This window comes from Lytechinus variegatus, chromosome 13 (assembly GCF_018143015.1).
Source record: "Lytechinus variegatus isolate NC3 chromosome 13, Lvar_3.0, whole genome shotgun sequence".
Classification (NCBI taxonomy): domain Eukaryota; kingdom Metazoa; phylum Echinodermata; class Echinoidea; order Temnopleuroida; family Toxopneustidae; genus Lytechinus; species Lytechinus variegatus.
In genome coordinates, this window is record NC_054752.1 from 32,679,643 (window position 1) to 32,691,560 (window position 11,918).

At 36.9% G+C, this 11,918-nt stretch overlaps 1 protein-coding gene and 1 non-coding gene across 2 annotated transcripts; one reads left to right on the top strand and one right to left on the bottom strand.

Annotated features, from left to right (window-relative positions):
• TRNAN-GUU lies at positions 1-74 on the top strand. The gene has a single exon. It is a non-coding gene; the product is annotated as a tRNA-Asn (tRNA).
• Positions 75-6,586: 6,512 nt separating this feature from the next.
• On the bottom strand, positions 6,587-8,405 carry LOC121426299 (replication initiator 1-like). Its single transcript, XM_041622541.1, has 2 exons — positions 8,137-8,405; positions 6,587-7,784 (listed from the first exon to the last, which is right to left on the bottom strand). Exons 1-2 carry the CDS (start codon positions 8,160-8,162, stop codon positions 6,824-6,826), a joined length of 987 nt encoding a protein of 328 aa, XP_041478475.1. The 5' UTR covers positions 8,163-8,405; the 3' UTR covers positions 6,587-6,823.
• Positions 8,406-11,918: the final 3,513 nt, after the last annotated feature.

The following is an 11,918-nucleotide window of genomic DNA, read 5'->3' on the forward strand; positions in this document are numbered from 1 at the left end:
GGTTTTGTGGCGCAATCGGTTAGCGCGTTCGGCTGTTAACCGAAAGGTTGGTGGTTCAACCCCACCCAGGAGCGAGATGTAATTAATGTTTTTGTGCACATCTACTTACTTTTTATTAGAAAAAATTATATGAAGCTACTTTGTAACCTGTATTATATTAATCGTTATATCATTTTTCTTCAATTTAGAGCAATTGTGAAATATCAGGGGAATAAGTTATTTTTTCATCCATTTCATTCATTTTTTCCCAAGTCACAACATATTTAAATACAAGAGTTGCCCAAAGCTGTTGTCCATGTATAATTTCTCACATTTTCTCATATATATAGAGAGAGATTTTGGTTGCAAAAGGGGTAAGGTCCACTTCGGACCATTCCACGAAAAATCAAGTTTTTTATTCTCACTAATTGCAATATTCATATGAGAATCTAAATTTTCACGATGATATCATATTGCAGTTAGAGAGAACCAGTCTTCAGTCTACATGTACTACCCCCTCTGTAATCCACATTGGAACAGTCTGAAGCGTGCGTGCGGGACAACTTTAGGCCCCTCAGCGGCCCCTCCCTCAAGTTTTCACGCCTCTGCTCGTCTCCCTTCCTTCATACTAGTAGACTTGTTAAGAGGTTGAACGCTGCATTTTTTAGTACAAATGTCCCACTTGGCACAAATGTTCCTTGAGTCAAAATAAAAAGATTCATCCAAAGAGACACGCTGTCTCTATGCAATTAAGCAAGTAATTTGCATAAATTTGCATATTAGGTCGATATAGTAAAAACAAGTATTTCAGAATATATATTTAACCAGAACTGCCCTAAAATTGGAAATAAAGACTAAGGGTAAGACAGGGAAGAAAATTGACATAAAATAATTGGGATATCCTTGTTTATTATTACCTAATTTACATAAATTATGCAAATTATAATTTAAAACAGAGTATTTTTTCATGAATCCTGAACTGTTTAAAAAAAAAAACAGCAACTAATACACAATGTCAACATTCTACATAATATATTAGCGAAAACATCGATATGCTTCATGACAGTATTAGTGTCTTAATTTGCTTAGAAATAGGGCAAATATGTCAAAATGTATGACGTGATATTGCACTAAAACGAGACCAAAACAACCTCTATGACACAGTCACACTCACGAATCGGACAATAAAGCGATCAATGGTATGTCATTCGAAATAACACAATCTCAACACAATAGCTTCCATCGGCTACTCGTATCGCTTTTGTTGGTGTATCTGATACACCGCAATCTACGGGATATACGGGCAAAATGCATTTCGGTATCGGTAAAACAATATTAATTTTTTTTTGTTTCTCTTGGAAAATTTACAGGATGACATTGCTTTGCAGTTTACTGCTTTTATGAAACTCTGGCACATGAATCACGACGAATGTATCATACTTCAATCCATATTTTAACATTATCAAAATATATATCTTTTGGAGACCCCGAAGTGGAAAACTGCTTTCCCCGGCATTCCCGCCACTTTACAAAACCAGTTTAACTTGTATAATTGACTTGGAAAAGACAGATGTATGAGACATCAGTCAACACGTTTCCTGAAGAAAGTTTTTTTTTTGTTTATTTAAGCCTACGCCCACGGTAGCCCTCCGAATCTATTTAATCCCCTCCCCGTATTTCGACTTTAAATAAAAAAATATCGTGTTTTAAAACCATCGGCCAGGTAAATTGCGTTATTTGGTAGAATAAAGCAACTTTTATATCTATATTTTTATATTTACATTCATCATTACTGATATTATTATAATTATCATTAATATTATTATTATTGTTCTGCCGTTTGTAATAATGCTCTAGCACAGTAAATTATATAACCCAACAGGAGAATGTCTGGATACACTTTCCCTTTTGGTTTCATGTATTAAAAATAGTTTATTGTCTTTAGAACTCTTAAAAGATTACTTTTGCTTGTATTGAAATCTTGGAATAGATTGAGGAGAAAATACTCTACAATTGACATGAAGAAGATCTGTGGTACATTGAAGAGTTTTAAGAGTTCTAAAGACAAACTATTTTTGAATACATTAAACCAAAAGGGGAAAGGGTATCCTAGGCATGCTCCTGTTGGGTTATAGCCTTTACTATGCTAGAGCATTATTACAAACTGCAGAACAATAATGATATAATAATAATAACAACAAGAAATATAATAATGATAATAATAATATTAATATAGATAAATATGAAATATAGATATAACAGTTGCTTTATTATACCAAAAACGCAATTTGCCTTGCCGGTGGCTTTAAAACACGATATTTTTTTATTTAGTGTCGAAATACAGAGAGGGGACAGGGTAAATTAGGAGGGATCCCGTGGACGTAGGCAGTGGCGTACCGTGGGTCATGGCATTGGGGGGGGGGGCACCAGCAAAAATTTTGAGTCACTAGTGAGCGCGCGAAGCGCGCCCAGTTGCCAGGTATACTGACCTAATAGAGTCACTTTAAGGACAGTGCCATTAAACGGATATGTATTTAATTGGTCAAATAATGCGAGCGCGAAGTGCGAGCTTAAAATTTTTGATATTCAGACCTTAAAAAGGACACTATAATTAATCTTTTGTAATCATGATACGTACCTGTCTCACTAAATAATGCGAGCGCGAAGCGCGAGCTGAAATTTTTTTAAATATTGACCCCAAACAGGAAGATTTTAAGGACTACTAGTATATTTTAGGAATCCATTAAGAGTATACACATCTCACCATAGTCATCTAATGCGAGTGCCAATAAGCGCTTGCTGATTTTGTTAGAATTACATCTAAACATGCACATAATGCACTTGTAATCATGATTAAAATACCCATCTCACTAATCAAATCTTGCGAGCGCGAAGCGCGAGCTGAAAATTTAGGAAATTCAGACCCGAAGAGGGGCATTGTTTGTAGGAATTCACGAAGACCATACGTAGTTCACTTACCATATGATGCGAGCGCGAAGCGCGAGCTGAAAATTTTTGATATTCAGATCAGAAAAAGGGACATTTTAAGGACTGATTCTAGGAATTCATGGAGAGCAGACATATTTCACCAATCCACTACTGCAAAGGAAATGTTTTATATCAAGACCTTAAAATGGGGCACTCACTTTGAGTAGTCATGAAAAAGAAGCATACTATTGTACATAAAACAATAATAACTCGAAGTGCGAGGAAATATATTAGGCAGTATGTTGTATATTGACTTGAAAACGGGAGGATTTAGTATAACAGGGTTATATGTCTCGTTAAACAGACAATGCGAGCACCAGGAACAATGAAGACATAGGCCCTGAGCAAATTATGGTTCGTAAAGTTATGAAAAAAATGTTTCTTATGTAATATAACATTACATAATTACGATATAATATGACATTATACATATAATGAACAATAATATCTTTTTTTCCCACTACGTTTATTTTCCTTTCTCCCTCTTTTTCTCCTTTTCACCGTTTTTTTTTTTGGTCAGCCGATTGGGGGGGGGGGGGCACGTGCCCCCCCGTAGTTACGCCACTGGACGTAGGCTTAAATAATAATAAAAAAAATATCTTCAGGAAATGTTAACTGATGTCTCATACATCTCTCTTTTCCAAGTCGATAATACAAGTCAAACAGGTTTTGTAAAGTAGCGGGAATGCCGCGGGGGAATGCAGTTTTGCCACTTCGGGGTCTCCAAAAGATATAAATTTTAACAAAGTTAAAATGTGGATTGAGGTGGGGTACATTCGTCGTCATTCATGTGCCAGAGCAACAAAACAAAATTAATAGTGTTTTACCGATACCGAAATGCATTTTGCCCGTATATCCCGTAGATTGTCATCCTGTAAATTTTCCAAGAGAAACAAAACAAAATTAATAGTGTTTTACCGATACCGAAATGCATTTTGCCCGTATATCCCGTAGATTACGGTGTGGCAGATACACCAACAAAAGCGATACGAGTAGCCGATGGAAGCTATTGTGTTGAGATTGCGTTATCTCGAATGACATACCATTGATCGCTTTATTGTCCGATTCGTGAGTGTGACTGTGACATAGAGGTTGTTTTGGTCTCGTTTTAGCGCAATATCACGTCATACATTTTGACATATTTGCCCTCTTTCTAAGCAAATTAAGACACTAATACTGTCATGAAGCATATCGATGTTTTCGCTAATATATTCTCTTTCATGTAGAATGTTGACATTGTGTATTAGTTGCTGTTTTTTTAAACAGTTCAGGATTCATGAAAAAATACTCTGTTTTAAATTATAATTTGCATAATTTATGTAAATTAGGTAATAATAAACAAGGATATCCCAATCATTTTATGTCAATTTTCTTCCCTGTCTTACCCTAAGTCTTTATTTCCAATTTTAGGGCAGTTCTGGTTAAATATATATTCTGAAATACTTGTTTTACTAAATCGACCTAATATGCAAATTTATGCAAATTTCTTGCTTATTTGCATAGATACAGCGTGTCTCTTTGGATGAATCCTTTTCTTTTGACTCAAGGAACATTTGTGCCAAGTGGGACATTTGTACTAAAAAATGCAGCGTTCACCCTTTTTTTGCAGTTAACAAGTCTACTATACACACCTCTCTCATAAGTTTCCCATGCAATATCGCCCTCTTTAAAAAAAAATCGGCGTAGTCATTTTTTTTTCTCTTTATTTTTTCCTACCGCCCTCTTCTGTAATTTTTTCAACGTTTGCACAATAGTTCGAGCAATAATCAAGAAACAGAAAAAATACATTAGACAAAATATAAATACAATATTGAGAAAGAGGGAAATTGATTTTTGTGTTTGATTATAATTGTTTAAAAGTTGCTGGTTAAATGATCACATCAAAGTGGCCGATGTAGTGTTTTCTCCTTAGTTTCGGATGTGGCTTACATTAATAAAAACATAGATTAATTGCAAACCTACAATCTAACAAACACTCGTAGATATTCCAGGTACTGGCGAAAAGTTCAAGCGGTGCATCAAACAAGGATAGCTTTTATCAAACGTTTATATACCACGATTTTCTTTGAACTTGAATACAAGAGGACAGTTAAACTTATAACGCTTATCTTTATCTATTCAATCACTGCAATATATCTGTTTAATCCGTGTCGTGCTTCTTTTCAAGTTCCTGGGAAAGTTCGCGGAGCAGTGAGGGGCGAGAATGCGAGACTGTAGCTTCTTTTGTTTTGCGTAAAGCTATATTCAAATTAGGCATATACCAAGAAGAAAGGCTTCTGTGGACATCGTCTTTGTTATGTCACATTCACATCAGTGAAAGCGACTCCAGACCGACCCAGTGATATAACGTTATTTCTAATGACAAACTATCGGTCGGTTTGGGGTCGGTTTCACTGGTGTGACTGTAACACAGACGAAATATTCCCCTTATATGACTCAAGTGCAAGGACACCGAGACCGTCAGAGGTCGATAACCTCCAAGTCTTCCCTTTGTAGTTATACTCCCAATCACCACCCCCCCCCAAAAAAAAGGTTCAAATATGAGACAGCCCGAGTACAGGGGCCGTCATTTATGAATTTGAAGTGGTGAAAAGGAGGAAAGACTAGATTAATAAAAGGAAAAGTTTTAGTCGTGTATCCCTTTCAGCTGAAGGTTCCATGACATCACCCCGGCGACAATTTCTCCACTATAAATTCCGCACATTAATGGAATGTCCAACTCCGGGGCCAATTTCAACTTTTCAACATAAAACCCTCTAGCATCCCTAAGCCTACAATACGTCTTAGACGAAATTAATCTTGGAGTGATTGTCGCAGGGGCAAATGTCGTGTCGCCCCGTTGCCCACCCTCCCCCCAAAAAATATATATATTGGAGTATAATAAGAAAGGGAAGACTTGGAGGTTATATATATATATTCTTTCGACACTCCTGGCACCCTTTCTCTATCCTTCTTCCAATATCCACCGTTCATTCCTATACATCCCCTCTCTCATTATTTTCCCAGTATCCCCTCATTATATGTTTCTTCTCTCGATCTTTCTCTACCAATCTCATCACTCCCATCCCTTCATCTCTCTCTCTTACCCTCCATCCATCTCCTTAATGTGAATTTTCACACTGAAAGCTCGTTTGATGATGGAAACAACATTACATAGAAAGAATATTACAGAGGAAAGAGAAGGGGAGAGAAAGAGAGGGAAAAGAGGGGGTAGTGATTTCATGTGAGTTTTACATCATCATAACCTCCAAACCAATTATTGATCCACTCAGAATCTTTCATCTCATCCCCCCTCTCCCTCTCTGATCTCCAAATCCATCTCTTTCCCATCTTAATTTTCTATTCAATTATTCTACTTCACTTTCAAGGTAGACCCTCTCTCTCTCTTCCACTTCTCTCTCAGTATTCATGTGTGAATATACTACGGAAAGTTTTAAAGTGTCATCTAAAATGAAATATAATCATGATAAGTCGACTCAATAGCAATATCATGTCCAGATATGAATTCAACATTGTCGTAAAATTTAACTCAATGACACTTTAAAACTTTCGAAGTATACACTTCTTAATTACATTAAAAACATCAATGATATAAGAGAGGGCACATAACAATTACAGATTAGGCATTAATGTTTAATTGCATTAATACAATAAAGAATTTAAAGAACATAACCACAAGATAATCATAATATGCAATAATATAAATTATTATAAATGAGAATTCTTTGGCACTGAACGCAAGCAGATGGGCAGTGATTAAACCACACATGAATGAAAATGACCCTTGCAATTATCAAAAGATTGCAAAGTATATGTTCTTTAAAAGTTTATATAGTCTTTCATTCAGTCTTTTCTTTCAAACAGTGATACTTTCCAGTTTCCTGTCCAGGATATGTGTCTTGTAATGCCTCTTTAGATTGCCAGACTGTGCGAAAGCTCTCTCACAACCTTCATGATGACAGCGGTAGGGACGTTCACCGGTATGAGTACGACGATGTTTGGTCAAAGTCGAAAGATCCCCGAATCGTTGTTGACAATCCTGGCAGGAGTAGGGACGATCTCCAGTATGAGTGCGTAGATGAGTACGAAGAGACGTTCTCTGAGCGAACGACTTGGGACACGATGGACATTGGAAAGGACGAGCTCCTGTGTGGATTCGTTGATGAGCCGAACAGTTGGAAGCCTGAGCGAATCGCTTGGGACAGAACTTGCAGGAGAACGGTAGCTGCCTCTCAGAATGGATGTCCATTGGAGAACTGGAAGTGGGAACGGTCGGAAAACGTCGGGCGTTATTGGATTGTTCGTGAACATACAAAGGAGAGGACACGGAGTTAGTCGGAGAAGATCGTGAACCTTCGGTATCAGAGTTCGAGTAAACCGAGCCAGTGAGTGATGACGGAGCTGGCCATGACCGATGGACAGATGCAAGATAAGATGACAACGGTGGAGAGTTCGTGGCCACTGGAGCCGTTGACGCGGACGAAGATGATGACGACGAAATTAGCCAGTTGACAACGGATGATCGACGGGACGACTTCGACGCTACCTCTTCACTTCGTTTAAGATCTTCCTGTACAGGTAGGCGAGTGTTGGACGTCTCCACTGCAGGGCAAAGAGGACAGTTGGGGACGCCACATTTGAAGATGGTGGATGGAGTATAGTGACGGTGTCGAGCCCAGATGACGGATGCAATGGCCTTGTTGAAGTCAGGTTCCTGAGTTTCTATGGTGATCGGTGACAGGTCACACTTACTACCAAGTGATAAAAGAGAAGATGCGGCGTGTAAACGATCCATGTCGTAATCGCCACGAATAGATCTGCAAAACATAAAAAGGAGAGAAACAAATCTTTTAGAATGCGTCTTGATACAGATAAAAAGAATTTGAAATTCGTTCACATAGACGATCTTTATCTAGATTAATCTGAGAAATCAAGCAATATATGACATTTCACTCATTACATTAAGATATTGGAGAATAATTATACTATAGACAATGAATTCGAGACTGGTCGTTTAAAAACGAAGCCTTTTTAATTATGTGTTTGTAAACATAAATTAAACTCTTAGGACATGCATGATGTACGGGGAGAAACAACGTTAAATTATACGAATTCAGGACCATGTTTTCGAAAAGGGAAACAAATCTTGAAAGAAATATATCTACTTACGTGCTGTCGAAAGGTATAGGAGACATAAGGGTATTCCTCAGGGAACGAAAGTCGCAAAGATTTACTGAAAATAATCTTTGTCGTTCAAAGTCAATACGAGAAGTCACCAGACAAGTATGTATGTTGCTTCGAAGAAGACAAGTGCTAAGAATGACGGCTTTCTAATATTTCCTGGCAATATATGCCATATGAGACCTCAAAGCTAACATAGTATTATCACACTTCCTTCCAATAAAAGAACAGTGTATAACGCCCTGTTTCATAGAATTCGGCAAGTTGGTCAAACGTGAATGAAGCTGTTCATTCGCTCTATTCAGCGTGGGGGTGCGACCGGATCCTAGCGCGCTGATTGGTCAATAGTTTATTGCGCCGGCGACATCAATGAACTTTGACCGAGCGTACGTCCAACCGACCAGCTGGGGCTATTGTTGGGCGTGTTTTCTGATGTCCCGCACCGGACAATCGTGGTATATAGCTGTTTTATATCCGTGCAGTTACTGGCATATAAGATATGTAAAAATTGCCCCGAGTAAGAAAATCGAGAGAGGAGAATATATCAACAGAAAATTCAAAATTTCACGTAGAATAGGTAATGGATTATTTTGGGGGTATAATGTTATGGTCTTATTCACGCTTTTGGAAAAGGTTTTAAACAGGCTTAAACAGTTGTAGCGATCGGCAATAAATGACGAAGATAATGACATATTTCCTCTATAAACAATGCATGTCTATGTTTTTCTCGAGTAAATGCACTTATTGATTATTACAGAATTAATAAGAATTTGTGGAACAAAAAACGAAAGAAAAGATAATGCAGATCTGATCACAAATCGGGATGGATTTCGGGGATAAGGCATTTCCAAATTGTAATAGTCTCGTTCTTTGCTTACATAAATAGAATATGAATAATTTGCCAAAAAAAATACAATTTAACAAACAGTCGTAGATATTTCAGGTAGACTATCGATACAAATGCAAGCGGTGCATCAAAGGAGGATACCTTTTATCAAACGTTTATATACCTTGATATTCTTTTGAATTTGAATACAAGAGGACAAGTTTAATTGAGGCTTAGAACGTCTTCATCTATTCAAGCTCTGTAATATATCTGTTTAATCCGTGTCGTACTTCTATTCAAGATCGTGGGAAAGGTCTCGAAGCAGTGAGGGCGAGATTGCAAGACTGTAGCTTCTATTGATTGGTGTAGTAGCAGAGAAGAAAGGCTTCTATGGACTTAGTCTTAAGACCTTGTCTAGTCTACCACAGACGAGGGACATCCTTGTGTGAATCATATATAAACCCATGACTCAAGGGCAAGGACACCAAGACTGCCTGCATGAGGTCAATAACCTCAAATTCTTCCCTTCCTTTAGTGTACCCCAACCCTCTTCCCTCCAAAAATGTTTGAATTAAAATATGAAATTTCGAGATATAGCAGAAAATCAAATACCAATGAGAATACAATCATAGACGGGGTAACGTGAGAGAGGTGCGACCGCTCCGATGATAGTTTTAGTGGAAGAGGAGAAGAAAAAAGGGGGAAAGAAGTAAAGGAGAAAGAAAATAGAAAATAGAAGAGTAAACAAAGGATCATGATCATGTAGCACTCTAGTAATGGCACTTTGGCCCTAAATAACCCAGTCAGCCCTCCTAAACACACATTGTATGATGACACTTCGTCTGTAAATAACAACAAAGAACAAAATATACAAACCACGTTTGATTGAATTCGGCATGGTTCGTCAAACGTGAACGGTTCTTTTCATCAAGCAAGAGGTGAGACCGCTTCGCGGCGCTCTCATTGGTCAATAGTTTATTGAGGCGGGCACATCAATGAACTTTGACGCGCAATGTCCGAGGTGTGTATTGTTTGGTAGTGAGTCGATGGCTTCAACGCGCTATACAGTATACTGTGTTTCATTTTCGATAAAACTCCGACATTAAAGCAGTGTTTCGATCGAATCTATAGAAAATCTCAGAAAACAAAGGAAAGGATGTGCCAATTTATCTCGAATAGAAATAAATTCTACACAACTTCAGCCAAACTTAGCAAGGGACTGAGCCCCGTGAGAAAGTATGTCTATTACTTGAATGATGTCAGTAAGAAATAAGTTATTGTAATGAAAATGATGAAAATTATGTACTTGTCCATACATCACCATGACAATATTTCTCTATCCGCAGTAAAAGATATCATAACTTATAAGAGAGTAAAGTTGGCGTAGTAATGAGAAAAAAAAAAAGAAAAGTTATGCTCAACATACTCGTCCTTCTGTTAACATTGGATAGTTGATTATTCTGGGAAATAAATGTTTCAATACTCGTAATCTTTGTTTCTAATAATTTCAGTCTTGTCGCAATTCTGAATAAATCATAATGTTTTGTTTTAAATTACCTGTTTATTATGTACAAAGGGGCTAACATACACATTATGCAATCAGGGGACCATTTAGGGAAAGGACTTGTCGGATGTTTTATCCGACAAAGTTTGGTTTCATAGACATTAATCGAAGTAATCTAAAACCAGTTATTTTTTGTTAATTAAAAACCAATGAAATTTGTCAAATCTGACAACTTGTAAAGACGACCAAACTTGTGTTTATGAAAAAAGAAGAATAATCAAAAATGAAAAACGGAATGGAATACATTTTACAGTCCTATTTTTAGCACTCCTGAAATTATTTTTTTATATATATAAATGAAGTCATAGTATTGTTTATCGTTTTGTCTATTGCTTCCATTTTTTACTTGTAAATTTGGCTTTGGTTTTACTTATATATGGAATCTCGTATATCTCATACAATTATAAATATACCAAACGAACAAATATTTGGAAATAGTGATAACTAGTTACACTTTAAAGAGAAACGTATTGAATTTGGTATAAATGAATGGAAATCATAAAAATCAACATAAAATAGATAACAAAACCATGGATCGAACTATATCTTGGGAATTACAAGATAGGCTTTTTATTTAGGGTTCCACCATTTTTTCCTTTTTATCTTGCATTTTTACTCCTACTTACTATACTTACTTTACTAAACGATGTTTATGTTCATGTATAAAAAAACCCGCATACATTCGTAATTCCGAAGCTTCGTAATTCCGAAGGTTCGGTTATTCCGAAGGTTCGTATTTCCGAAGGTTCGTAATTCCGAAGGTTCGTAATTCCGAAGGTTCGTCAGTCCGAAAACGGAATAAGGTTCGTAATTCCGAAGGTTCGTCAATCCGAAAACGAAATAAGGTTCGTAATTCCGAAGGTTCGTTAATCCGAAAACAAAATGAGGTTCGTAATTCCGAAGGTTCGTCAATCCGAAAACGAAATAAGGTTCGTTAATCCGAAAACGAAATAAGGTTCGTTAATCCGAAAATTAAATAAGGTTCGTATTTCCGAAAATGAAAAATTATTCATTTTGATAACAAAAACGGTGTTGTCATTACAAGATTACACGATATTATGCAATGACGATCGATGATACATGCATGTGTTGTTGCCAAAAGCATTAAGAATAGGAGTCCTGATCAAGCATAGGCTAATATCGATTTTATCTGAGCAATAATATTGCTGCCTAAGCAAATGGTTTAAACAGGGAATTGGTTTAAAGATGCAGGGGATCAAGTGTGTTGGTCGCGTGCGAGTAACCTCTGGATAATAGGATTTGTATTGGAGGGGATGTCATTTATAATAACAGCTTCTGCTGGTAATAAAAAAAAATAATACTATAATAATGATCCTTGTGAGATGTTGAAAGCGCGAGTCGCAAGCTCAAACTTGTAGA

What these genes read in the sequence shown, in the direction of transcription:
- LOC121426299 (XM_041622541.1), bottom strand. Translation starts at nt 8,162, where the DNA reads ATGTCTCCTATACCTTTCGACAGCAC. An exon ending in CCTATACCTTTCGACAGCAC is followed by an intron (nt 7,785 to 8,136) that starts GTAAGTAGATAT and finishes TATGTTTTGCAG; the next exon opens with ATCTATTCGTGGCGATTACG.